This window comes from Moschus berezovskii, chromosome 10 (genome assembly GCF_049115385.1).
Source record: "Moschus berezovskii isolate FMDL1 chromosome 10, NW_MosBer_1.0, whole genome shotgun sequence".
NCBI classification, from domain to species: Eukaryota; Metazoa; Chordata; class Mammalia; order Artiodactyla; family Moschidae; genus Moschus; species Moschus berezovskii.
The window spans coordinates 74,671,100-74,695,753 of record NC_142469.1 but is presented as its reverse complement, the minus strand read 5'-3'; the positions used below and the strand labels follow the sequence as shown (position 1 = coordinate 74,695,753).

The window sequence follows — 24,654 nt, the reverse complement described above, 5'->3', positions numbered from 1 at the left end:
TTTAAATATGTCAAATTCTGGGTAATAAAACAGAAGTTTGTTTCTCTGCTTTCAATAGATTTTTAAAAGTTATTTACTCAAATGAGTATATTATGTTAGCTGGCTTAAGGAATACCATTCTCACACACAGATCCAATATTTTTCTGTGTAACTTAGACCCTCACTGACTTTTTTATATTTGCTCTTCCATGAATCAGTCAGTTCTTAGATAAGTTCCTGAATTGCTGATGGAGAAAAAATGTTCACCAGCTGTATTGACAGATTCAATTGTCAAACCTATTATGGATTATACTATTTTTTCCATTAACACTACACTGGTATAGAATTTAAATTCCAATGATTATAGATATTAAAAAGAAATCAAAATTACTGTTTGAATAACTTCTAAGTAATGGCTGACAGAATAGAATACAAGGTACATGTGAGTTAAAGTTTAAAACTTGACTGACAATATTTTATTGGGCCTTTTGATTACAATGTGTATTCTGCTAATATTTGCAGTTCTTTATGTAGGAAATAAAAACTCAAAAATGACCTTGCAAGAATTCTTTATGTATTTTGGTTCATCCAATTACACAAAGCAAATATTAAATAATACAGACTGAAGAGAAGATATGACCACATTTCTAAATAAATAGTCATTAGAAATACCTTAATGTTTAATCATACTATTGCAAAATTCACAGTATTTGATTATATGATTTATTGACCAGTAGCAGTGGTATCAAAAGAATCTAGCTATATAAGGATTCAAAAACTAATAAAAAAGAAGATTATTGGGACTAATACTACTAATATTAAAATAAAGAATAATAAAAATAAAAAGAAAATTTAAAAATATAATGAAAAGAATAATGTAGTAAAAGTTGGAAAGTATTATTTTTACTAACATGACAAATAATAAAAAATTAAATGATAATGGTTTGAGGACAGGCCAGAATTCTATTTATCTTTATTCCTATGTGTTTCATAATGCCTCTGTATATTAAGTACAATAAATACGTGGCTTGACAAAAGGCTTAAAAACAAAGAAAAAATTGAAAATGTAAACATGCTTAATACCTCATGGTAATAAACAGTTCAGAAGTTACCTATTACAAGTATCACAATTGCATCAAAGAAGGATAATTGGAGACTTAATATTAAACCAGGTTAAAAGATAAATTTTAAGCTTTGGGGATTATTAACTATTGGCATTAAGCCAAGAGAGAGAGCAGAAGAAAATGTGCAGTTTCTTAAAAAGCTAGTCTTTAACTGACACAGCTCAGGACATGGACAACATGCATCCAACTTGGAGACAGATCTTCTAATCCTCGAGTTCTGACCTTCTATCTTCTTCCCACATCCTGATTAGGAAACTTCAGCACACCCCTTGAACTTAATTCTAATCACTAAAAAGAAAATCTTACAAGACAACTACATTCAAATAAATATTCATAGATGATTTCAATCTAAGTAGGGAAATAAATTTTATATTTCCTTTGAAATTTTCTCTATTCAACTTTCCTGTCCCTTGTGGCATCTATTCTGAAAATCTGGAGCATCCTAGCCTTTCTAGATTCCTAGCATCAGTGTTTGGAGACGGGAGGGAGCAACTGACATTTAGTGATCAGCTAATACCAAGTATTACCTATATGAAAATCACAGAATCTAGTGAAAGTGAAATTCTCACAGAGTTATTAGTGTTTCTGTCCTCATGAGGGCTATTTTTAGCTTACCTTTTAATTCTGGAGACAGTCTTCTCTGGGAAAAGGAAGTAGGAGTTAAACTGAACGCCATGGTCACCAAGAACTGAAGGCACAGAGCAGAAAGCAAGCAGAGATTCAGCATCTTTTAAAGCTCCTGATGCTGCAGCTGTGTACTCAGTGTCTGACCCAAAGTCTTTTTTCTCTAGATTATTTTAAGATATTGTCTTCTCTTTCTCTTTGACTTCCACAGTCTAACAACGATCTTTCCAGGTATAGATTTAATTTTATTTATTGTGAAGTGTGTGTGCTTAGTCAGTCTTGTCTAACTCTTTGTGACCCCATAGTCTGTAGCCCACCAGGATCCTCTGTCCATGGGGATTCTCCAGGCAAGAATACTGGAGTGGGTTGCCCTGCTCTTCTCCAAAGGATCTTCCCAACCTAGGGATCAAACCCAGGTCTCCAGCATTGCAGGCAGATTCTTTACTGTCTGAGCCACCAGGGAAGCTCGTTTATCGTGGAGGGTTTTCTTTGAGAAATTATCTTTCACCAAGCTTGAAAATTTTCAGTATCTCTTTTACTATTACTACTTCCCTCTTCTCACTCTTATCAATTTCTGAAGCCCTAATAGATTTACATTGCATTTTTACAAGGTATATTCCTTGTCTTTTATACTTCTTTTATATTTTACCATGATTTTTGCATTCTGGGTAATGTATTCAACTCTTTCAATTAATTCATTCTCTTTCTCCTTTGTTTAGCTTTCCCATTCAATTTTTAGCTATACTTACTATATATTTTTTATTTTTAGAAATTTTATTTGCTTCTATTATACATTTCCATAATCTTCTGTAGTTTTTCTTTTTATCACTCTTTTCTATTCTTTTTTAACATTGCAATAATTTTAAACACTTTTATTGTATATCCTCTTTCAGATTTTTGAATAACTTCAGGGTCATTTTACATACTTTGCCTGCCTACCCTCTTTCCTAGTTGATTATTTACAGTGTACCTAAACAGACCACTCCTCTGTGTCCTTCTAGATATTCTAAGGGTTGCAAGAACCAATTCCTCTCCCCTCCTCTGTTAAAATTTTAGCTTGGAAAGTCTTGTACAATGCAAACTTCAATCCATATGTAAAAATATATGGTATAATTTGGACTTCAACCCGTAGGCTTATTGTTTTAACAGCTTATGAGAGACATTTTTCACAACTGGGGCATGAAAAGAAACAAGATTCCTTGGTATGTTCTGGTCTAGAGGGAGTGTTCATTGATGAGAAAATTGTTTGGAAGTCTCACAATTTTGCATACTTTCCATTAGTCAAAAAAGACTCCTTTGTTTATAGGTTTAGGATGAAGTTTGTGATGTTTTCCTCTCCCTGCTTGGGCTTTTAAAATCCAGTCTCTAGACATATGATCTATATTTATGTTCCAAATTCATTGAGTCACTAAGGTGCCAGCTTTAGGATGTGCTATTATGTTTCTCTTGTTTTTATTTTCAGATTACCCTTTTGTTTCCTCTTTCCAAAATAAAGTGTGTGTTAAATTTTGAAACAGAGTTTATCTAACATTTCTGTGAATTTCTCACATTAGGAGGGATCTGAATTAACTCAGGCTGCTATGTTATCAGAGCTCCCTGACATTCCTTTCCAGTATCCTTGTTTTCTAACAGGGTTTTTCTCTCCATTGACCTGCTACATAAGAGTAAATTTACAAAAATCCAATTTATTCTCTAGACTCTTGACCCAAAAGCAAGAAAAAACTCCTTTTGAAGTTTCTATGGATTTTTACTCTCCTTATATTAAGGAATTAACAGTGGGAAGTCACTTTACAACAGCAGTTCACATATTTGTTTGGAACCCACAGACGCTTTAACCTCTGAGCCACCAGGGACTCTGTCTAAAGCTTTAAACCTACTTAATTTTAGGTATATTTTTCTCTTGGATAATTTTTCCAGATTCCACCCCCCCCTTTAATTCCTGTAAAGTCTACATAACACTTACACAGCACTGTTCTTTAGTAGTTAAGTTCAGTCACTCAGTCATGTCTGACTCTTTGTGACCCCAACTGCAGCATGCCAGGCCTCCCTGTCCATCACAAACTCCCGGAGTTCACTCAAACCCATGTCCATTGAGTCGGTGATGTCATCTAACCACCTCATCCTCTGTCGTCCCCTTCTCTTCCTGCCCTCAATCTTTCCCAGCATCAGGGTCTTTTCAGATGAGTCAGTTCTTCACATCAGGTGGCCAAAGTATTGGAGTTTCAAATTCAGCATCAGTCCTTCCAATGAATATTTAAGACTGATTTCCTTTAGGATGGACTGGTTGGATCTCCTTGCTGTTCAAAGGACTCTCAAGAGTCTTCTCCAACACTACAGTTCAAAAGCATCAATTCTTTGGTGGTGCTCAGCTTTCTTTATAGTCCAACTCTCACATCCATACATGACCATGGGAAAAACCATAGCTTTGACTAAACGGACCTTTGTTGACAAAGTAATGTCTCTGCTTTTCAATATGCTGTCTAGGTTGGTCATAACTTTCCTTCCAAGGAGTAAGCGTCTTTTAATTTCATGGCTGCAATCACCAGTTGGTTCTTTACTAACTGTCCCACTATTATTTTTTTATGAGAAAAAGAATTACTTACAAATTACCCCCAGTTTCTTCTGTATTGTACATTATTTTCTCCTAGATATGTTTGGGAAAGATCACGCTACAGATATTTAGACTCATGGCTCCCAGGAATGGTGCATAATTGCATCGACTGACAGAACATGGATTTGGAGAATAAAGAGGAAGCCCACATTGTCCACTGGAGTTGAAAGGCAGCATAAATTCTCAATTTCTAATGCTGATTCTTAGAGAAGATCAGGCTAAACACGGAGACTATTAATAACTAAGAAAGAGGATTCCAGATTAGAGAGTGTCTATGTGAGAGAGAGGGAGAGAGCATTAGACGACAACAGTGATTCTAGTGTAAAGAAGAGAGTACAGAAAAAAAAAAAAAAGAAATCTTCAGTTGTCACGGGACATGAAAAAGTAATTCTTTTTATGCAAGATACCTAGAGAAGGTGTGGACTGCCTACATTTTCTACACTGAAGTGTATATCACAGAACACATTCCATTCACTCTGAGAAAAAGAGAAAGGGAGGAAGAAATTAAGACAGGAAGGAGGGCAACATTTCAGGGTTGATGGAGATTGTGTGGTTGTTATGTGATGCTTCTTCGTGATCTTAACGAACAAGAACAATAGAATCCATTCTACATTAGCCTTCTGTTTTGTCATTGTTGCTTGCTGTTTGGGTATACCAGATTCAAGTGTACATCCTCTAAGAACTTCCCAGTGGAAAAGGGCAGAGGGTCTCATCTCCCAGGGCCACTGAAATCATGACTATTGTCATCCCAAGGCTCCAGCAGCATATAAAATCTATTCTTCATCTACTTCTAAAATCGGATCTGGTTGATAATACAGGTTTTAAGTTCACCTATAGAATCCCAGGGATGGCGGAGCCTGGTGGGCTGCCGTCTATGGGGTCGCACAGAGTCGGACACGACTGAAGCGACTTAGCAGCAGCATGATCTAGAAATGTTTTTAAAGATTTAATTCTCTGTTGTTTTAGAGTCTGAGGACTTTTTATAGCATCAAAGCAAGTGAGATTAGAAAGAAATTACTGGATCTCCATATACTATTTTTGAAAGAGTGATATATTTCCCTTCTCTTTTTCCTTGTGCCCACCAATGAGAAGTACAAAATGAGATGTTATCTTTGAGACTGTGTGTAGGGAAAACAATAATTTTATACCAATAATACAATAATAGTAATTTTCCCACCCAACACTAATAGAAAATTGGAAGTGTGAAAGTGTTAGTCACTCAGTTGTGTCTGACTCTGCGATCCCATAGACTGTAGCCAATCAGGCTCCTCTGTTCATGGAATTCTCCAGGCAAGAATACTGTGAGTTGCCATTCCCTTCTCCAGGGGATCTTCCTGTCCCAGGGATGGATCTGGGTCTCTTGACTGTAGGCAGATTCTTTACCATCTAAGTCATAAGGGAAACCCATTAGAAAAGCAGTAGTGTTTGTTTTTTCATAAAGTTTATGTTCCTATGACCAAGCTAGACAGTGTGTTGGAAAGCAGAGACATCACTCTGCCTAAAAGGTCTGTATAGTTAAGGCTATGGTCTTCCCAGTATGGTTGTGAGAGCTGGACTGTAAAGAAGGCAGAGTGTCAAAGAACTGATGCCTTCAAACTGTGGTGCTGGAGAAGACTCCTGAGAGGTCCCTGGACAGCAAGGAGATCAACCAGTCAACCTTAAGGGAAATCAGCCCTGAATACTCATTGGAAGGATAGATGCTAAAGCTGAAGTTCCAGTATTCTGGTCACCTGATATGAACAGCTGACTCACTAGGAAAGTTCCCGATGCTGGGAAAGATTGAAGGAAGAGGGCATCAGAGGATGAGATGGCTGGATGGCAACACCAGTGTAATGAACATGAACTTTGGCAAAATTTGGGAGATGGTGACGGACAGGGAGGACTGGCATCCTGCAGTCCATGGGGTTGCAAAGAGTCAGAAATGACTGGGTGACTGAACAACAACATGTTCTTAAAATAATATTTCATTTTGAGATTTACATAAATTAAATATGCAAGGTAAGAGGTTGTTGCTGTTTACATGGCAACTATACTACCATATTTAGTTGTTTATAGATTCCACCTGCTCACTATTTAATTAAAATAAAGGATCAACTTTCTTCTCACTCATATTTTCCTTTCAATTACATTGTTGATTATGTATGCACTACAAATAGCTAGACTTAAGCAGATTTTTAAAAGTGAAGTGGCTTTAAAAATGTTGTCAATTATGCTTTAAGATTATTCCACCATTCATTTGGGGTTTTTTTTCCCTATATTATTTTCAATGCTTTCTTTCCTTCTCATATTATCTCACATCCATTTTCATCACAGTAATAATTGGTTGTTTTATTGCTTGTCTAACAGGTCGTTTTTTTCTCCTTGTATAAATTCCTCCTTTGCCTCTTTGTACTTTGTTTCTAATTCATTGAAGACATTCTTCCTTCTCTGTAGGCCTAGATTCAAATGACTCTATCATACACAAAAAAATAAACTTAATCTTACTCTTCTATGTTTATCTATAGTTGTAGTAATAATACCAGCCCTTACATTTATGAAATGTTAGTTCTATCTAGGTAATTGCTCAATTTAATGGCAAATATATTTCTTTTCTAGTACAATAGGAACTACATTATAATGAATTATTAAAATTAAAACTTTATTTATTCTGTTCCTGAAACACAGTCTAACAATCTTTCTCACCAAATAAGTCATCTGCGTGTTTGCTGATAGCCATTTAATAAATCAATGATTCTCTTTAGCCTTTACTTAGCAATTTTTCAGACATTTAATTATTTTTACACAGCTTGTGGGGACGGAATAACAAGAACAAGGGGATATGCTGTATGCATTAAAACTTCTCCTAGCTCTATGTTTGAGTTTGGTTAGCCTATCATGTATAAGCATCAGTGCTGAGGATAAGTGAATATTTCATGTTGGCATGAAAATGAGTCTTCTAAGTGTGAAGTGAGAGAGTCAATTCCTAGGCAGGTTGATGACAAGCCTGGAGTCCCTGAGGTGGTGAAAGGGGTCAGGGGCTCTCAAATTGGAGATAGAGGTCTGGAACTCTCAAGGAGGAGGAAAGGACAAATGCCTTTTTTCCCCTCTACATTCCTTAGTCTTCAGTTCAGTTCAGTCGCTCAGTCATGACCGACTCTGTGCAACCCCATGAATCACAGCATGCCAGGCCTCCCTGTCCATCACCAACTCCCGGAGTTCACTCAGACCATGTCCATCGAGTCAGTGATGCCATCCAGCCATCTCATTCTCTGTCGTCCCATCTCCTCCCACCCCCGATCCTTCCCAGCATCAGACTCTTTTCCAGTGAGTCAACTCATCGCATGAGGTGGTCAAAGTATTGGAGTTTCAGCTTTAGCATCAGTCCTTCCAATGAAAACCCAGGATTGATCTCCTTGAGAATGGACTGGTTGGATCTCCTTGCAGTCCAAGGGACTCTCAAGAGTCTTCTCCAGCACCACATTTCAAAAGCATCAATTCCTTGGCGATTAGCTTTCTTCACAGTCCAACTCTAACATCCATACATGACCACTGGAAAAACCATAGCCGTGACTAGATAGAGCTTTGTTGGCAAAGTAATGTCTCTGCTTTTTAATATGCTTTCTAGGTTGGTCATAACTTTCCTTCCAAGGAGTAAGTGTCTTTTAATTTTATGGCTGCAATCAGCATCTGCAGTGATTTTGGAGCCCAAAAAGTGCTGCACTCAATATGCCAGAAAATTTGGAAAACTCTGCAGTGGCCACAGGATGGGAAAAGGTCAGTCTTCATTCCAATCCCAAAGAAGGGCAATGCCAAAGAATGCTCAAACTACCACACAATTGCACTCATCTCACACGCTAGTAAAGTCATGCTCAAAATTCTCCAAGCTAGGCTTCAGCAATATGTGAAACGTGAACTTCAGATGGTCAAGCAGGTTTCAGAAATGGCAGAGGAACCATAGATCAAATTGCCAACATCTGCTGGATCATGGAGAAAGCAAGAGAGTTCCAGAAAAACATCTATTTCTGCTTCATTGACTGTGCCAAAGCCTTTGACTGTGTGGATCACAATAAACTGTGGAAATTCTGAAAGAGATGGGAATACCAGACCACCTGACCTGCCTCTTGAGAAACCTGTATGCAGGTCAGGAAGCAATGGTTAGAACTGGACATGGAATAACAGACTGGTTCCAAATAGGAAAAGGAGTACGTCAAGGTTGTATATTGTTACCCTGCTTATTTAACTTCTATGCAGAGTACATCATGAGGAAAGCTGGGCTGGAAGAAACACAGGCTGGAATCAAGATTGCTGAGAGAAATATCAATAACCTCAGATATGCAGATGACACCACCCTTATGGCAGAAAGTGAAGAGGAACTAAAAAGCCTCTTGATAAAAGTGAAAGAGGAGAGTGAAGAGGTTGACTTGAAGCTCAACATTCAGAAAACAAAGATCATGGCATCTGGTCCCATCACTTCATGGGAAATAGATGGGGAAAGAATGGAAACAGTGTCAGACTTTATTTTTTTGGGCTCCAAAATCACTGCGGAATCTGAATGCAGCCATGAAATTAAAACTACTCTCTTGCTTTTTCGTTGATCCAGTGGATGTTGGCAATTTGATCTCAGGTGCCTCTGCCTTTCTAAAACCTGCTTGAACATCTGGAAGTTCACGGTTCACATATTGCTGAAGCCTGGCTTGGAGAATTTTGAGCATGACTTTACTAGCGTGTGAGATGAGTGCAACTGTGCGGTAGTTTGAGCATTCTTTGGCATTGCCTTTCTTTGGGATTAGAATGAAGACTGACCTTTTCCCGTCCTGTGGCCACTGCAGAGTTTTTCAAGTTGCTGGCATATTGAGTGTAGCACTTTCATAGCATCATCTTTCAGGATTTGAAATAGCTCCACTGGGATTCCATCACCTCCACTAGCTTTGTTCGTAGTGATGCTTTGTAAGGCCTACTTGACTTCACATTCCAAGATGTCTAACTCTAGGTGAGTGATCACGCCATCATGATTATCTTCATTGTGAAGATCTTTTTTGTACATTTCTTCTGTATATTCTTGCCACCTCTTCTTAATATCTTCTGCTTCTGTTAGGTCCATATGATTTCTGTCCTTTATCTAGCCCATCTTTGCATGAAATGTTCCCTTGGTATCTCTAATTTTCTTGAAAAGATCTCTTAGTTTTCCTATTCTGTTGTTTTCCTCTGTTTCTTTGCATTGATCGCTGAGGAAGTCTTTCTTATCTCTCCTTGCTATTCTTTGTAATTCTGCATTCAGATGCATATATCTTTCCTTTTCTCCTTTGCTTTTCACTTCTCTTCTTGTCCCAGCTATTTGTAAGGCCTCCTCAGACAGCCATTTTGCTTTTTTGCATTTCTTTTCCATGGGGATGGTCTTGGTCCCTGTCTCCTGTACAATGTCACAAACCTCCGTCCAGAGTTCATCAGGTACTCTATCATATTCTAGTCCCTTAAATCTATTTCTCACTTCCACTGTAAAATCAGAAGGGATTTGATTTTGGTTATACCTGAATGGTCTAGTGGTTTTCCCTACTTTCTTCAATTTAAGTCTGAATTTGGCAATAAGGAGTTCATGATCTGAGCCACAGTCAGCTCCTGGTCTTGTTTTTGCTAACTGTATACAGCTTCTCCATCTTTGGCTGCAAAGAATATAATCAGTCTGATTTCGGTGTTGACTATCTGGTGATGTCCATGTGTAGAGTCTTTTCTTGTGTTGTTGGAAGAGGGTGTTTGCTATGACCAGTGCATTCTCTTGGCAAAACTCTATTAGCCTTTGTCCTGCTTCATTCCGTGCTCCAAGGCCAAATTTGCCTGTTACTCCAGGTGTTTCTTGACTTCCTACTGTTGCATTCCAGTCCCCTATAATGAAAAGGACATCTTTTTTGGGTGTTAGTTCTAAAAGGTCTTGTAGGTCTTCATAGAACCATTCAACTTCGGCTTCTTCATCATTATTGGTTGGGTCATAGGCTTCGATTACTGTAATATTGAATGGTTTGCCTTGGAAACGAACAGAAATCATTCTGTCGTTTTTAAGACTGCATCCAAGTACTGCATTTCGGACTCCTTTGTTGACCATGATGGCTACTCCATTTCTTCTAAGGGATTCCTGCCCACAGTAGTAGATACAATGGTCATCTGAGTTAAATTCATCCATTCCAGTCCATTTTAGTTCACTGATTCCTAGAATGTCAACGTTCACTCTTGCCATCTCCTGTTTGACCTCTTCCAGTTTGCCTTGATTCATGGACCTAACATTCCAGGTTCCTATGCAATATTGCTCTTTACAGCATCGGACCTTGCTTCTATCACCAGTTACATCCACAACTGGTATTGGTTTTGCTTTGGCTCCATCCCTTCATTCTTTCTGGAGTTATTTCTCCACTGATCTCCAGTAGCATACTGGGCACCTACCAACCTGGGGAATTCCTCATTCAGTATCCTATCATTTTGCCTTTTCATACTGTTCATGGGGTTCTCAAGGCAAGTGGATCACATTCTGTCAAACCTCTCCCCCATGACCCATCTGTCTTGGGTGACCCCACGTGGCATGGCTTAGTTTCATTGAGTTAGACAGGGCTGTGGTCCACGTGATCAGATCGACTAGTTTTCTGTGATTATGATTTCAGTGTGTCTGCCCTCTATGCCCCCTCACAATACCTACCGTCTTATTTGGGTTTCTCTTACCTTGGTCGTGGGATATCTCTTCACAGCAAAGCGCAGATGTGAGATGCTGGCTCTGGAGGCGCAACCGACCACGTGCAGAAGCATGGCCAAGAAGAGCTACCCCACAACCGAAGTCAGGGGTGGCAGCTGAGAGGAGCTGCCCCATGTCTGAGAGGCGGTGGCTGCGCAGGCGCAGGCGGGCCAAGAGGAGCTACTCCACGTTCAAGGTCAGGAGGGGCGGCCTTGAGGACATACCCCTTGTCCAAGGTAAGGTGCAGCGGCTGCGCTTTGCTGGAGCAGCTGTGAAGAGATATCCCACGACCAAGGTAAAAGAAACCCCAAATGGGTCTGGTAGGATCTTTCTATTGTTAAGTTCTATCCTAAAATGTAAATTGTGGGAGTGGTTCTGGTAAAATTTTTACAACCTTGAGACATTCTTTTGATGTATTGTAATAACTAATTAAAAAAGTATATAACTCCCTTGCTAACACTAGTGAGGGGGCCCTCTCTGTCTCCCTTCTGGTGTCTATGTCAGAAGCTTTCTCTGTCTCTTTTCGTACTTTAATAAAACTCTGCTACACAAAAGCTCTTGAGTGATCAAGCCTGGTCCCTGGTCCCGAAGCTAAATCTTCTTCGGAGATCAAGAACTGGACACTGTTCACCATAAGTTATCATCTTGGGGGCTCCTCCAGGATCTTCAGGACAAGGTAAGAACACTCAGAGCTCTAGCCTCTCTGTTTTCTCAGTACACACGTTTTCTGCTTTACTTTACTAACTCTTGGGGCTTCACTTGTAGCTCAGTTGGTAAAGAATCTGCCTGCAGTGCAGGAGACCCGGGTTCAATTCCTGGGTTGGGAAGATCCCCTGGAGAAGGAAATGGCAACCCACTCCAGTATCCTTGCCTGGAAAATCTCATGGACATAGGAGCCTGATGGGCTGCAGTCCGTGGGGTCACAAAGAGTCGGGCACGACTAAGTGACTAACACTTAACTTACTAACTCTACGATGTGCTTTGTGGATGAATGACATGCCCTGAGCGAAGCAAGCACTGAGCCCTGTTCTGTGGTTGTGCGGTACCTCATAATGACTGAAGGCAGTCCCCCAAAGGGGAGCCTTGTCTCTGCCAATGCCAAGAGACACCCAAGGTCCCTGCAAAGGTAGGGACAAGAAATGGGCAAAGTGTGTGGACTGAACTTTCCTTTCTTGGTCAGCTTTTCCTGGTTTCTTTGACCATTTCATAATTGCATGGGAAATTAGAACTACTAACCTACTCTTTTGGATCATAGACTTTCAAGGGACTAGTGATCCATCCTGCTACTATGTACTTTTACTTAGACCCCAAGTTAGGAAGTGTCTAGCCTTGCTAGGAGCCGAAAGTCACTAGAAGCATGTTTGAAGCGAGGTAGAACCCTAGGAACATCTCTCAGGCTAGAAGTTATTCTCTTGGCTGCCTGTCTCAGGGGCCAGCAACCTGAAAGTGAGTCTTTGTCATGGCTGTGCCTCCTATCTATATGGACAGGAGCACTGCTGTTGACCATGAGGTTTTTGAGGACACAGATTGGGAATTGTGGGATCTGGTCAGATTGGAAATGCACTGGGCTTCTTCCTTTGGTAGCGCTAGCTCTTAGTGGACCAGAGAAGGCTCTCTGATGGCTTTTGTCTCAACTCCTTAGATATTCCTTTTGTGGGATCTGTAGAAATGAGCTGGAAGGACTGACCCTAATAGCTCGAGAACAAAAATTACTTTTTCCTTGCTGGCCAACCCTCCACCACCTCTTTTGCTGTCACATATACTGGCGTGGTGACACTCAGGAGGGACATCCTGGCTGTTATTTGTCTTTTGATGACTCACAATGACTTCTAATGCAGTCAGGACTGTACTCAGAAATGTGCACAGACACACATAAGACGGATGCTTTCCCCAGTAGTCCTAGCTTGGGAATCATTCTGGGAAACTACTCTGGCAAATCAAAGGTGTCAGTGGTATGGAACTAAATCAATCTGGGATGCCATCAGGTCTACCCCTGGTGCATCTCCACCCTGCCTTCGTGGTAGAACTGGGAGGGACGAGTAAGACGCCTGCGTTGGTAAGGGACAGACCAAGTCTGACCAGGGAAAGAAAGCTTTGGTGGAGAGTCAGCTACACCCCCATCTAGAGCAGGGAAGGATGCTTCTGATGGAAAAAAGCCAAGATTGTGGATGCCGCTTCTTTCTCTCTTACAGATGGGAGCTAGCAGTTCCAGAACCACTTCTTTAAAATGTATTTAAAAAAAGCTGGGACAAGTTTGATCCCCAGAATTTAAAAAGACATGCCTGATCTTCTTCTGTGATACTGAATGGCCACGGTATCCTTTGGAAGATGAGAAACACTGACCTGTTAAAGGGTCTCTCAATTATGATACTGTTTTACAACTAGACCGGTTCCATAGAAAATAAGGGAAACGGGTAGAAGTGCCTTATGTGTTCTTTATTTCTCTGTGAGACACACCAGACTTATGTCCTAAGGGTGCAGATTTGGGTATGAAAGCTTCAGCTGCCTCCTGTTCTCTTATTTTGCCCCTTTATCCCTTTACCTGGGGCTCCCAACTGAGCAGGCTGAGAGTTAGGGCACCCTTTCAGGAGGGGCTGCCTCAGTCTTGTAGAAATTCAAACAGTAATTGCAGTTGAGACTATCTAGAGGATCCAAAAGGTACACAGAATCCTTTACGGGACTAACTTTACTTTATGACCTTACTTGGAGAGATGTAATGCATGTCTTGGGACAGATGCTAACTCCTGACTTGAGAGCTTGAGTTTTGGGGGAAGCTACTACTTTTGGAGATGACTGGCTTGAACGTGAGACAAGAGGAAAGAGGGAACACGAAATAGCCTTCCTTCCTACTGGGAGCCAAATTGTTTCCATAACAGAGCCACTTTGCTGATGTAGACTTGAAGGACTCAAGCAAGCAGAAACTAGACTTTAAACTATCTTAAGGATACACAGAAGAACTGTACAAAAAAGATCTTCACAACCAAGATAATCACGATGGCATGATCACTCATTTAGAGCCAGACATCTTGGAATGTGAAGTCAAGTGGGCCTTACAAAGCATCACTATGAACAAAGCTAGTGGAGGTGATGGAATTCCAATTGAGTGATTTCAAATCCTGAAAGATGATGCTGTGAAAGTGCTAAACTCAATATGGCAGCAAATTTGCAAAACTCAGCAGTGGCCACAGGACTGGAAAAGGGCAGTCTTCATTCCAATCCCAAAGAAAGGCAATGCCAAAGAATGCTCAAACTACCGCACAATTGCACTCATCTCACATGCTAGTAAAGTCATGCTCAAAATTCTCCAAGCCAGGCTTCAGCAATATGTGAACCATGAACTCCCAGATGTTCAAGCAGGTTTTAGAAAAGGCAGAGGCACTAGAGATCAAATTGCCAACATCCGCTGGATCATGGAGAAAGCAAGAGAGTTCCAGAAAAACATCTATTTCTGCTTCATTGACTGTGCCAAAGCCTTTGACTGTGTGGATCACAATAAACTGTGGAAAATTCTGAAAGAGATGGGAATGCCAGACCACCTGACCTGCCTCTTGAGAAACCTGTATGCAGGTCAGGAAGCAACAGTTAGAACTGGACGTGGAACAACAGACTGCTTCCAAATAGGAAAAGGAGTACGTCAAGCTTGTATATTGTCACCCTGCTTATTTAACTTCTATGCAGAGTACACCATGAGGAACGCTGGGCTGGAAGAAGCACAAGCTGGAATCAAGATTGCCGGGAGAAATATCAATAATCTCAGATATGCAGATGACACTACCCTTATGGCAGAAAGTGAAGATGGACTAAAAAGCCTCTTGATGAAAGTGAAAGAGGAGAGTAAAAAGGTTGGCTTGAAGCTCAACATTCAGAAAACAAAGATCATGGCATCTGGTCCCATCACTTCATGGGAAATAGAGGGAAAAACAGTGGAAACAGTGTCAGACTTTATTTTTTTGGGCTCCAAAATCACTGCAGATTCTGAATGCAGCCATGAAATTAAAAGACGCTTACTCCTTGGAAGGAAAGTTATGACCAACCTAGATAGTATATTAAAAAGCAGAGACATTACTTTGCCAACAAGGTCCATCTAGTCAAGGCTATGGTTTTTCCCGTGGTCATGTATGGATGTGAGAGTTGGACTGTGAAGAAAGCTGAGTGCCAAAGAATTGATGCTTTTGAACTGTGGTGTTGGAGAAGACACTTGAGAGTCCCTTGGACTGCAAGGAGATCCAATCAGTCCATTCTAAAGGAGATCAATCCTGGGTGTTCATTGGAAGGACTGATGCTAAAGTTGAAATTCTAGTACTTTGGCCACCTCATGCGAAGAGTTGACTTACTGGAAAAGACTCTGATGCTGGGAGGGATTGGGGGCAGGAGGAATAGGGGACGACAGAGAATGAGATGGCTGGATGGCATCACGACTCTGTGGACATGACTTTGAGTGAACTCTGGGAGTTGGTGATGGACAGCGAGGCCTGGAGTGCTGTGATTCTTGGGGTTGCAAAGAGTCGGACATGACTGAGCAACTGAACTGAACTGAAACAGCTCTTTAGCATAAAATGCAAGAAGTTTATAAAAATAAAGCAATGATAATATTGAGATTTTTTCTGTACAAAATGTTGTAAACAGGCATGAAAAACGTCAATTAGAATGACGTGCATTCACTCATGCAGGCCTATGATTTGTCAGGCACTGTCCTAGATGCTGAAAATGGCCATCCAAGAAGAGTTTGGTCAGATGAAAATTTTGAAATTGAAGATCAGGATCCTCAAATAGATTTGAAAAATGTTTCATTTTGAAAGGATAACTGAACAAAAGTAAGTTTTTATAATAATTGTGTCATGACTTTGAATGAAAAAAAAAAAAAAAAGAACACACGGTATTAGTAAAGTCATTCCAGAGAAACCAAACAGTAGTAATTGCTGATGGAATATGATGTTTTCACTATGACCATAAAATAAACCGTCTAAGCATGTGGTGAATACCTCTACTATCTCTGAAATCCAAGAAAGCATTTGTGCTAAATACCAAAGCAAATACTGATTTGTTTCTTCAACACCCATTATTTCTGCATATGTTATTCACAGTCAAATGTCCAGGTAAGGTTTTTTTCTCCTGAGATTCCGATGTATTTGGAGGATTCGGTGTGAAGCCAAAGGAATAAGTGATGGTTCTGAACATTTTAACTAACTGTGTGATTCCTATGAAATGAAAGTTGACCTAAAAAGTATTGCCAAGGTTTAGCAAACATAACCTGTTTACGAAATGTTGCTCTACATGTAAAGGAAAAAAATTTGTCACTGTTGAAAATACTCAGATAATGTGCTATACCTAGAACCCCCAAACTCTAAAATATTAATTGAAAATTTATTTTGAACAATGAAAGAAGCCAAAAGTAGCTTTGAAGGTAAATATTTCAACTGATAAAAACAGTATAATAGTTTAGAAATATATGATTTGGCATGTTTTGTAAAATGTACACCTTATTATTAAACTTTATATAGAATTAACTTATATGTAACTATAAGCAATGGTGTTAATATTCAAAGCTCTTTCTTATTGAAGACATATGGAATAATTGTGATGAATTTCCCTCTTCAGAGTCTTATGTTTGGCCATTTTCCTTTATGAGCTGGTGGCACAAATCTATTTGTCATCTGGGATAATAATACAACTCTTATTAGTGGTGGAAAGTAGTATGTAACTGAGAAGAGTTCTGCTATGATTGCAGCACATTGACAATTTATTTTGGATAAAATTTAAAAGGAGCCTTTGAAAATAATTTAAAACTAATATTCTAATTTGCCAGGATTTTCCAGAGCTTATTTTAATTTGAGAAATTTAGTTTAGATACTTATTTGAAAAGGTTGACCTCAGTACATAGCACTATCCGTTTCTTACCAGTTCTGTGGCTTCATGTGCAAGAACTTTGGCTTCTCTGGCAATTTTCTCAGCTTCGTCAATATAGTCCTTAATATTGCTGTAAGCTTTGAAGGCTGCAGTGGCATTGAAGGAGATGTTTTTAGCCTCATCAAGGATTCTGTAGGGATTACCCAAAAAGAGAATATCAGAGTAGTTGGTACTCAAATGAAGAATATTTGAAGAACTTACTTATAACAAATAAGGCTTCCAAATGATCATGCCAATATCATAATGATAATCCCAAATCACAGTGAGGTATTTACTAATTGTATTATATTGTAGCTTTCAGTTTAAACTCATATTCCCAAAAAACCAAGCTAGAACTGTTATAATAAAATGAATTATATAAGAATTTTTTCCAGGGTCTTCAAACATTAATATTTTCCTTCGTATCAAGAATATTAAGTTTTGAAACAGAACCTTTAACATGGAGTATATTAAATATAGATTTATTTATGAAAATTATTCTTGGAGTTAATACACCTATTTTATTATGACAATCCCCAAATTATAGGGGAAGCAAACCCAGTTATACTGAGAAAGCTGTTTACTAGTCAAACACACCTCACTTGTGCCCCTCCCCCATGGACCCATATAAGAATACCAGTTATAATAAGCTATTGTTTCACAGGGCAGTACTGAAATAGTAGTGTCTTCATGGAGTTTGAAAGGGAAAAAAAAAAAGACTTAAAGGCTATGTATGGAATCACCAGTTTTCATTCCAATCCAAAATAAGGCAATGCCAAAGAATGTTCAAACTACTGCACAATTGCACTCATCTCACACACTAGCAAAGTAATGCTCAAAATTCTCCAAGCCAGGCTTCAATAGTATGTGCACTGTGAACTTCCAGATGTTCAAGCTGGATTTAGAAAAGGCAGAGGAACCAGAGATCAAATTGCCAACCTCTGTTGGATCATTGAAAAAGCAAGAGAGTGCCAGAAAAATATCTACTTCTGCTTTACTGACTATGCCAAAACCTTTGACTATGTGGATCACAACAAACTGGAAAATTCTTAAAAGAGATGGGAAACCAGACCACCTGACCTGCCTCTTGAGAAATCTGTATACAGGTCAGGAAGCAACAGTTACAAATGGACATGGAACAACAGACTGGTTCCAAATCAGGAAAGGAGAGCATCAAGGCTGTATATTGTCACCCTACTTATTTAACTTATATGCAGGGTACATCATGAGGAACGCTGGGCTGGATGAAGCACAAGCTGGAATCAAGATTGCCAGGAGAAATATCAATAACCTCAGAATGCAGATGACACCACATTTATGGCAGAAAGTGAAGAAGAACTAAAGAGCCTCTTGATGAAAGAGAAAGAGGAGAGTAAAAATGTTGTCTTAAAACTCAACATTCAGAAAACTAAGATTATGGCATTTGGTCCCATCACTTCATGGCAAATAGATGGGGAAACAGTGGAAACAGTGAGAGACTTTATTTTTTGGGGCTCCAAAATCAATGCAGATGGTGACTGCAGCCATGAAATTAAAAGACGCTTGCTCCTTGGAAGGAAAGTTATGACCAACCTAGACAGCATATTAAAAAGCAGAGACATTACTTTGCCAACAAAGGTCCATCTATGGTTTTTCCAGTAGTCATGTATGGGTGTGAAACTTGGACTATAAAGAAGGCTGAGCACCGAAGAATTGATGCTTTTGAAGTGTAGTGTTGGAGAAGACTCTTGAGAGTCCCTTGGACTGCAAGGAGATCCAACCAGTCCATTCTAGAGGAGATCAGTCCTGGGTGTTCGTTGGAAGGACTGATGCTAAAGCTGAAACTCCAATACTTTGGCCACCTGATGTGAAGAACTGACTCATTTGAAAAGACCCCGATCCTGGGAAAGATTGAAGGTGGGAGGAGTCAGGTATGACAGAGGATGAGATGGTTGAATGGCATTACTGACTCAATGGACAGGAATCTGAGTAAACTCCAGGAGTTGGTAATGGACAGGGAGGCCTGGCGTGTTGCAGTCCATGGGGTTGCAGAGAGTCGGACAAGACTGAGCAACTGAACTGAACCAATGGAACCACATTTTCAAGAGTCAGCCCTTTAACAAAAAATAGTTTTGATTTCATTAAAATTACAAAACTGAAATTTGGATCAGAATGTGTGTTTATACATTACTATTTAAAATGCTAATAAGGCAACTGCTGTGCTCTCTAATAAAGAACAAAATATTTTTTCTAAGTGTAGCCTAAGGCAATGTTCGCTCCCCACCATGCAATATTTGAATTCACTTTTAACTCAGACTTTTGATGCTGCTCCAGTAGAGCTTTGTCCACACCCTTCTAATTAGGCTTTTCCACAGAAAGGCCATGCAGTTTGTATGTTAATAATTACAAAAATCAAGATTTGAAAGCAACTCTCAACCATTTCTGCTAGTCAAAACTTTTGGACAAGTGTCAAGATACATAGACATTTCCAAACACAAATGACATACCCATCAAGGACAGCAGATGAATCATTTAACTGAGCTGCATGGCTCTCAGCCTGGGACACCTTCTCAGCCAGCTTCCTGTCCTTTATTTCTTGGGAGAGGTCATCTATTTTATCTTTCAGATCCTTGGACATGGGTGGCAATTTAGTTTGAATGTCTTCAACGTACTGATATGTAGAGAAAAGAAGGCATTTAAGTAAGTGAATCCCGCTTCCTCTTATTTATTAGCGTCTCTTGGAGGTATAATTACACATGCTTAGGTTTTTAGAACACTTAACATTTACTAACCTAGCAAAAAAAAGAATAGAGAATAAAAGCTATTATTTAATGAAAGAGATTAAAAAATATGTGAAGGGAATTTATACCAAGAAGAACCTAACAATTTTTTAAAAAAAAATGCTACTTCATAGGCCTAAATGAATAAATGATAGTCATTAGGATCTTTTAGATTATTTGCACTTCTGTTACCATATGTCATCATATATCAGCATCTACTGAATGAGACAGCATGTTGAAAGTCTGGAGCTTTACATTTCTCGTTTAACTAACGTTATATGAATATTGAAGCAGATTGTAAGTTCTGTACTAGGAACGACAAATGCCCTTCATCACTGTGAAAAAAAATACAGGTTGGTGTGAGTGTGCGAGTACCCTCACTACTGAGAGAATAATGTGAAGTTCTAATTATTACCAATGGGTGGGCATGGTCACAATAGAACGAGCCAAAAACAACTTTACACTCAAAAGAAAGTAACAGTATTTGCTTACACTACTGAATTTCTCACTGGTTCCCATTCAAGAGCACTTGCATCATTATCATCGTTTAACTTTGAGTTTCATAAAATACTCACGATTATGACTGAGTTGATTTCATCTACAAGACGACTGGCTTCATCAAGTATGTCATTGCCTTCTTTTAAAGTGTTCTCAGTTTGTCGTTTGCCACTTTCTATAGCCTCCTTCTTTTTCTGTAAGACAGTATAAACAAAACATCAAAATGCCCTTTTGGGAAAACCCTATCTAGCCCTGTATTCCTGGCTTTCCTGAGCTGTCTGATCAAGGCTTTGCAATCAAGATATGTCATGTTGACTATGAGATTACATGAGAATGACAAAAACTACCCAGCCAACCCTTCGAGTGTTACTTTATTTTAAATATCTGCCAGGTGCTTTCTTTCTCCTATTGTGAGAAAGTCATACAGGAGAATGGTGGCTGATGTGATGGTAGCTGAGGAATGAAAAAAGATTTTTAAAGCAAGATGGACATCCATTTTAACTGAAATGTAAGTGCTGAATATGCATTACCGAGCAAGTGGAAGTATGCTGAATTACATCGGAACTAGACATTAAATTCCAGAATCTGTGTCCAAATGAATATTTTGTGGGCATAAATGTGAGCAGATTTATTCTATGGGAGTTCTGTAAAAACTGGAAGAAGTGGGATTTTAAAAGGAACTGAGGGGATGTACTTTTCAAAAAAAAAAAGAGAAATTCTCACGTGGAAGAATAAACTTAATGGACTGTTCCGTAAAAAGAGAGCAGACTCTAATTTTTCTTTGAAACTGATAGCTTGTCTTGAAACCACATGAAACTCATTCCTAGTCTAGAAGAGTAAAATCAAAAAAGAAATGGTGCTATTTCTCCATTTGGAGTATTCTTTTTCTTTCTGTTTATGACTCATTCTTTCAATCACCTTTTTCTACCTGTGGATTTAACTGCATCAATTATAAATTTAAGCCTTTGCCATTTATGCCTTTTGAGATAAATAATAATGCTAGTTTATATATTCGTTTAAATTTCAGTATGGGCCAGATAGTTTATAAGCTTTTCTCACTTAATTCTACATTAGCTCTACAGGTCCTGTGTTTATCATCTTTTAACTGAATAGAAAATTCTACACGTGAAGTGATTTACTAAGGCCACATAGTATAGTTAAGATGTGAATCCAAGTCTACCTAAGGATGGGCTTCCCCGGTGGCTCAGTGGTAAAGAATCTGCCTGCCAATTCTGGAGACATGGGTTCGATCCCTGGTGGGGTAAGATGCCCTGGAGTAGGAAATGATTTACTCCAGTATTCTTGCCCAGGAAATCCCATGGACAGAGGGACCTGGCAGGCTACAGTCCATGGGGTGGCAAAAGAGTCATATAGGATGTAGCAACTAAACCTGACTACCTAAGGATAGAGTCTGGGTCTTCAGCTGTGACAGCACTGACTTTCCAATTGTGGAAACCACATTTATTTGCACTGGGCCAGTGCTAATTTCACACCCTGTTTTCTCTACCTCTTCACCAATCACTTCAATTTGCTGCCAGTACACACATCTTATTTTTGCCTCTGAGCCTTTCCAGTTGCTGTTTCCTCAACCATTTGCCCTTCCCCAGTTCTCTGCCTTGGAGGAAACCTCCTTCATTTAGCCTCATGTAAAATGTATATTCCCTCAGCACTCAAAATATGGCCCACTGACCAGCAGAATCGGCATCACCTGGAAGCTTCTTAGAAATGCACAATCTTGCTGCCTTTTTGGGAACTACCAACTTGGAATCTGTATTTAACAAGAACCCCGGGTGACCGATATACACAATAAAATTTGAGAGAAACTGGTTTGGAATACAGCATGCTGCTGCTGCTGCTGCTAAGTCACTTCAGTCGTGTCCGACTCTGTGTGACCCCATAGACGGAAGCCCACCAGGATCCCCCGTCCCTGGGATTCTCCAGGCAAGAACACTGGAGTGGGTTGCCATTTCCTTCTCCAATGTGTGAAAGTGGAAAGTGAAAAGTGAAAGTGAAGTCGCTCAGTCGTGTCCGACCCTTAGCGACCCCACAGACTGCAGCCTACCAGGCTCCTCCATCCATGGGATTTCTAGGCAACAGTACTGGAGTGGCTTGCCATTGCCTTCTCCGGGAATACAGCATAGCACACAGTAAATACTATAGAATCGTTAACTATTATAATTACCTTATTTTCTTTTTCCTAGCACTCATTTATCTGAATTATATTTACAGGGTGGCCTTAAATGATAGAAACATAAACAATTATATTTTATTTTTTATATAGCTTGAATCATCTTGATTGCTCCTTCTAAGAACTGCTAAACGTACAAGTTATTTAAAGACAATCATTAATACCAATTCATCACAACATGCATGCATAAGTATGGGATGAAATGTATAGGCTCTTGAGCTGTACCTAGTGGACGAAGGGTAACACTGCATTCATCAAGAAATATAATGAGAACATGTCACTTATTATGTATATCAGCCCATGCTCCAGTTTATGATCATATTATATACTTATTTATTGGTTTAGTGACTTTCTTGCTATAGTATAAATTTCTTCAAAAAGTCTTTGGATCACTCTATCTCCAGTACCTAGAAGAGTTTCCTCAATAAATAGTTCTGTTTGCACTTGTGACTCCTGTTTCATTCAACTACTCTCCACCCCAGCTAAATCAGAGGAATTTCAATCTCCCTTCATGAACAACAAATAGAGAGGTAGTGCTGATGCTCCTGGTTATAAGTCATATATTATTTTTCAAATTCTGACATTCTTTTCCACAACTATGAATTCTAGCCCTTAGCTTTTATATAAACTGATTTAAAATTGACCACGGGCAGACACTCAGGAATCTTTCTTCAGCATGGTTTTTTTGTATTTATGAATCAAGGTAACTTAAAATGCTATATTGATAGAAGGGAGAATATTTCCACCCATATGTGAGGTGAAGAACTCCATTCATCTTGTTTTCAATTAAGCAGTGAGTTAGAATCTTTCTGGGCTTCTCTGGTAGCTCAGCTGGTAAAGAATCCATTATAAAAGCTCTATTTGAGTTACTTTAGGGAACCCATTTGGAGAAGACAATGACAAGCCACGCCAGTACTCTTGCCTGGAAAATCCCATGGACGGAGGAGCCTGGTGGGCTGCAGTCCATGGGGTCGCGAAGAGTCGGACACGACTGAGCGACTTCACTTTTAATTTTCAGTTTCATACGTTGGAGAAGGAAATGGCAACCCACTCCAGTGTTCTTGCCTGGAAAATCCCAGGGATGGGGGAGCCTGGTGGGCTGCCGTCTATGGGGTCACACAGAGTTGGACATGACTAAAGTGACTTAGCAGCAGCAGCGGCAGCAGCAGGGAACCCATTGTTCTGCAAAGATCACAGTGTGTTTTTAATCACACTGAAGCAGGAATGATCTAGGGATTAAGGCAATTTCAGTGGTGGCTAATTTCAGATTAAACACTAATGAAATCTAGTTTTGTATCAAGGAAAGATGGATCTATCTGGAGCGCCTAAATATTGATTAAAGTATTGATATAACATTTATTTGTGTTTGCTTTGTGATACTTTATTCATTGAGAGAGAACATTTCTCTTCTGTCTTTGTGCCCAACACTGTTCTCAGCCCTGGAGATACAGCAGGCCAGAAAACACGTTGCTCATGGCTTGGCTGGAGGGTAAAAATGAATAAGGTAATGTATAATACATTTTTAACAATGAGTGCTATAAAATAAATAAAGAGAGGGAATAGATAGAAAAGGATGTAGGATATAAAATAATTAAGACAGGAAGCTTTGAGCATTTGAGGAGCAAAAACAGAGTTTGTGATTAGAGGGAATTATTCTCCCAGGTTTCCCTGGTGGCTCAGATGGTAGAGTCTGCCTGCAGTGTGGGAGACCTGGGTTCGATCCCTGGGTTGGGAAGATCCCCTGGAGAAGGAAATGGCAACCCACTGCAGAATTCCTGCCTAGAGAATTCCATGGATGGAGGAGCCTGGCAGTCTACAGTCTATGGGGTTGCAAAGAGTTGGACATGGCAGAGTAACTCCACAAGCAAATTCTCCCAGTATATACCACACATACATTGTTAAATGACTCTCAGTAGACAACAAAGTTGTTATCAGTTCAGTTCAGTTGCTCAGTCATGTCCGACTCTCCGCGACCCCATGAATCACAGCACGCCAGGCCTTCCTGTCCATCACCAACTCCTGAAGTTCACTCAAACTCAAATCCACAGATTCGGTGATGCCATCCATCCATCTCATTCTCTGTTGTCCCCTTCTCCTCCCGCCCCCAACCTTTCCCAGCATCAGAGTCTTTTCCAGTGAGTCAACTCGTCGCATGAGGTTGCCAAAGTATTGGAGTTTCAGCTTTAGCATCAGTCCTTCTAATGAACACCCAGGATTGATCTCCTTTAGAATGGACTGGTTGGATCTCCTTGCAGCACAAGGGACTCTCAAGAGTATTCTCCAACACCACA

At 39.6% G+C, this 24,654-nt stretch overlaps 1 protein-coding gene across 1 annotated transcript in view; it reads right to left on the bottom strand.

The window, feature by feature from the left end:
* The window catches only part of LAMA2 (laminin subunit alpha 2), a 710,698-nt gene that overhangs the window by 120,911 nt on the left and 565,133 nt on the right, over positions 1-24,654 (bottom strand). The window contains exons 39-41 of the mRNA XM_088840739.1: positions 20,253-20,369; positions 19,405-19,568; positions 16,931-17,069 (exon numbers count right to left, since the gene is read on the bottom strand). Of these exons, the coding sequence (XP_088696865.1) occupies positions 16,931-17,069; positions 19,405-19,568; positions 20,253-20,369 (420 nt within the window). The remainder of the gene's footprint in view (positions 1-16,930; positions 17,070-19,404; positions 19,569-20,252; positions 20,370-24,654) is intronic.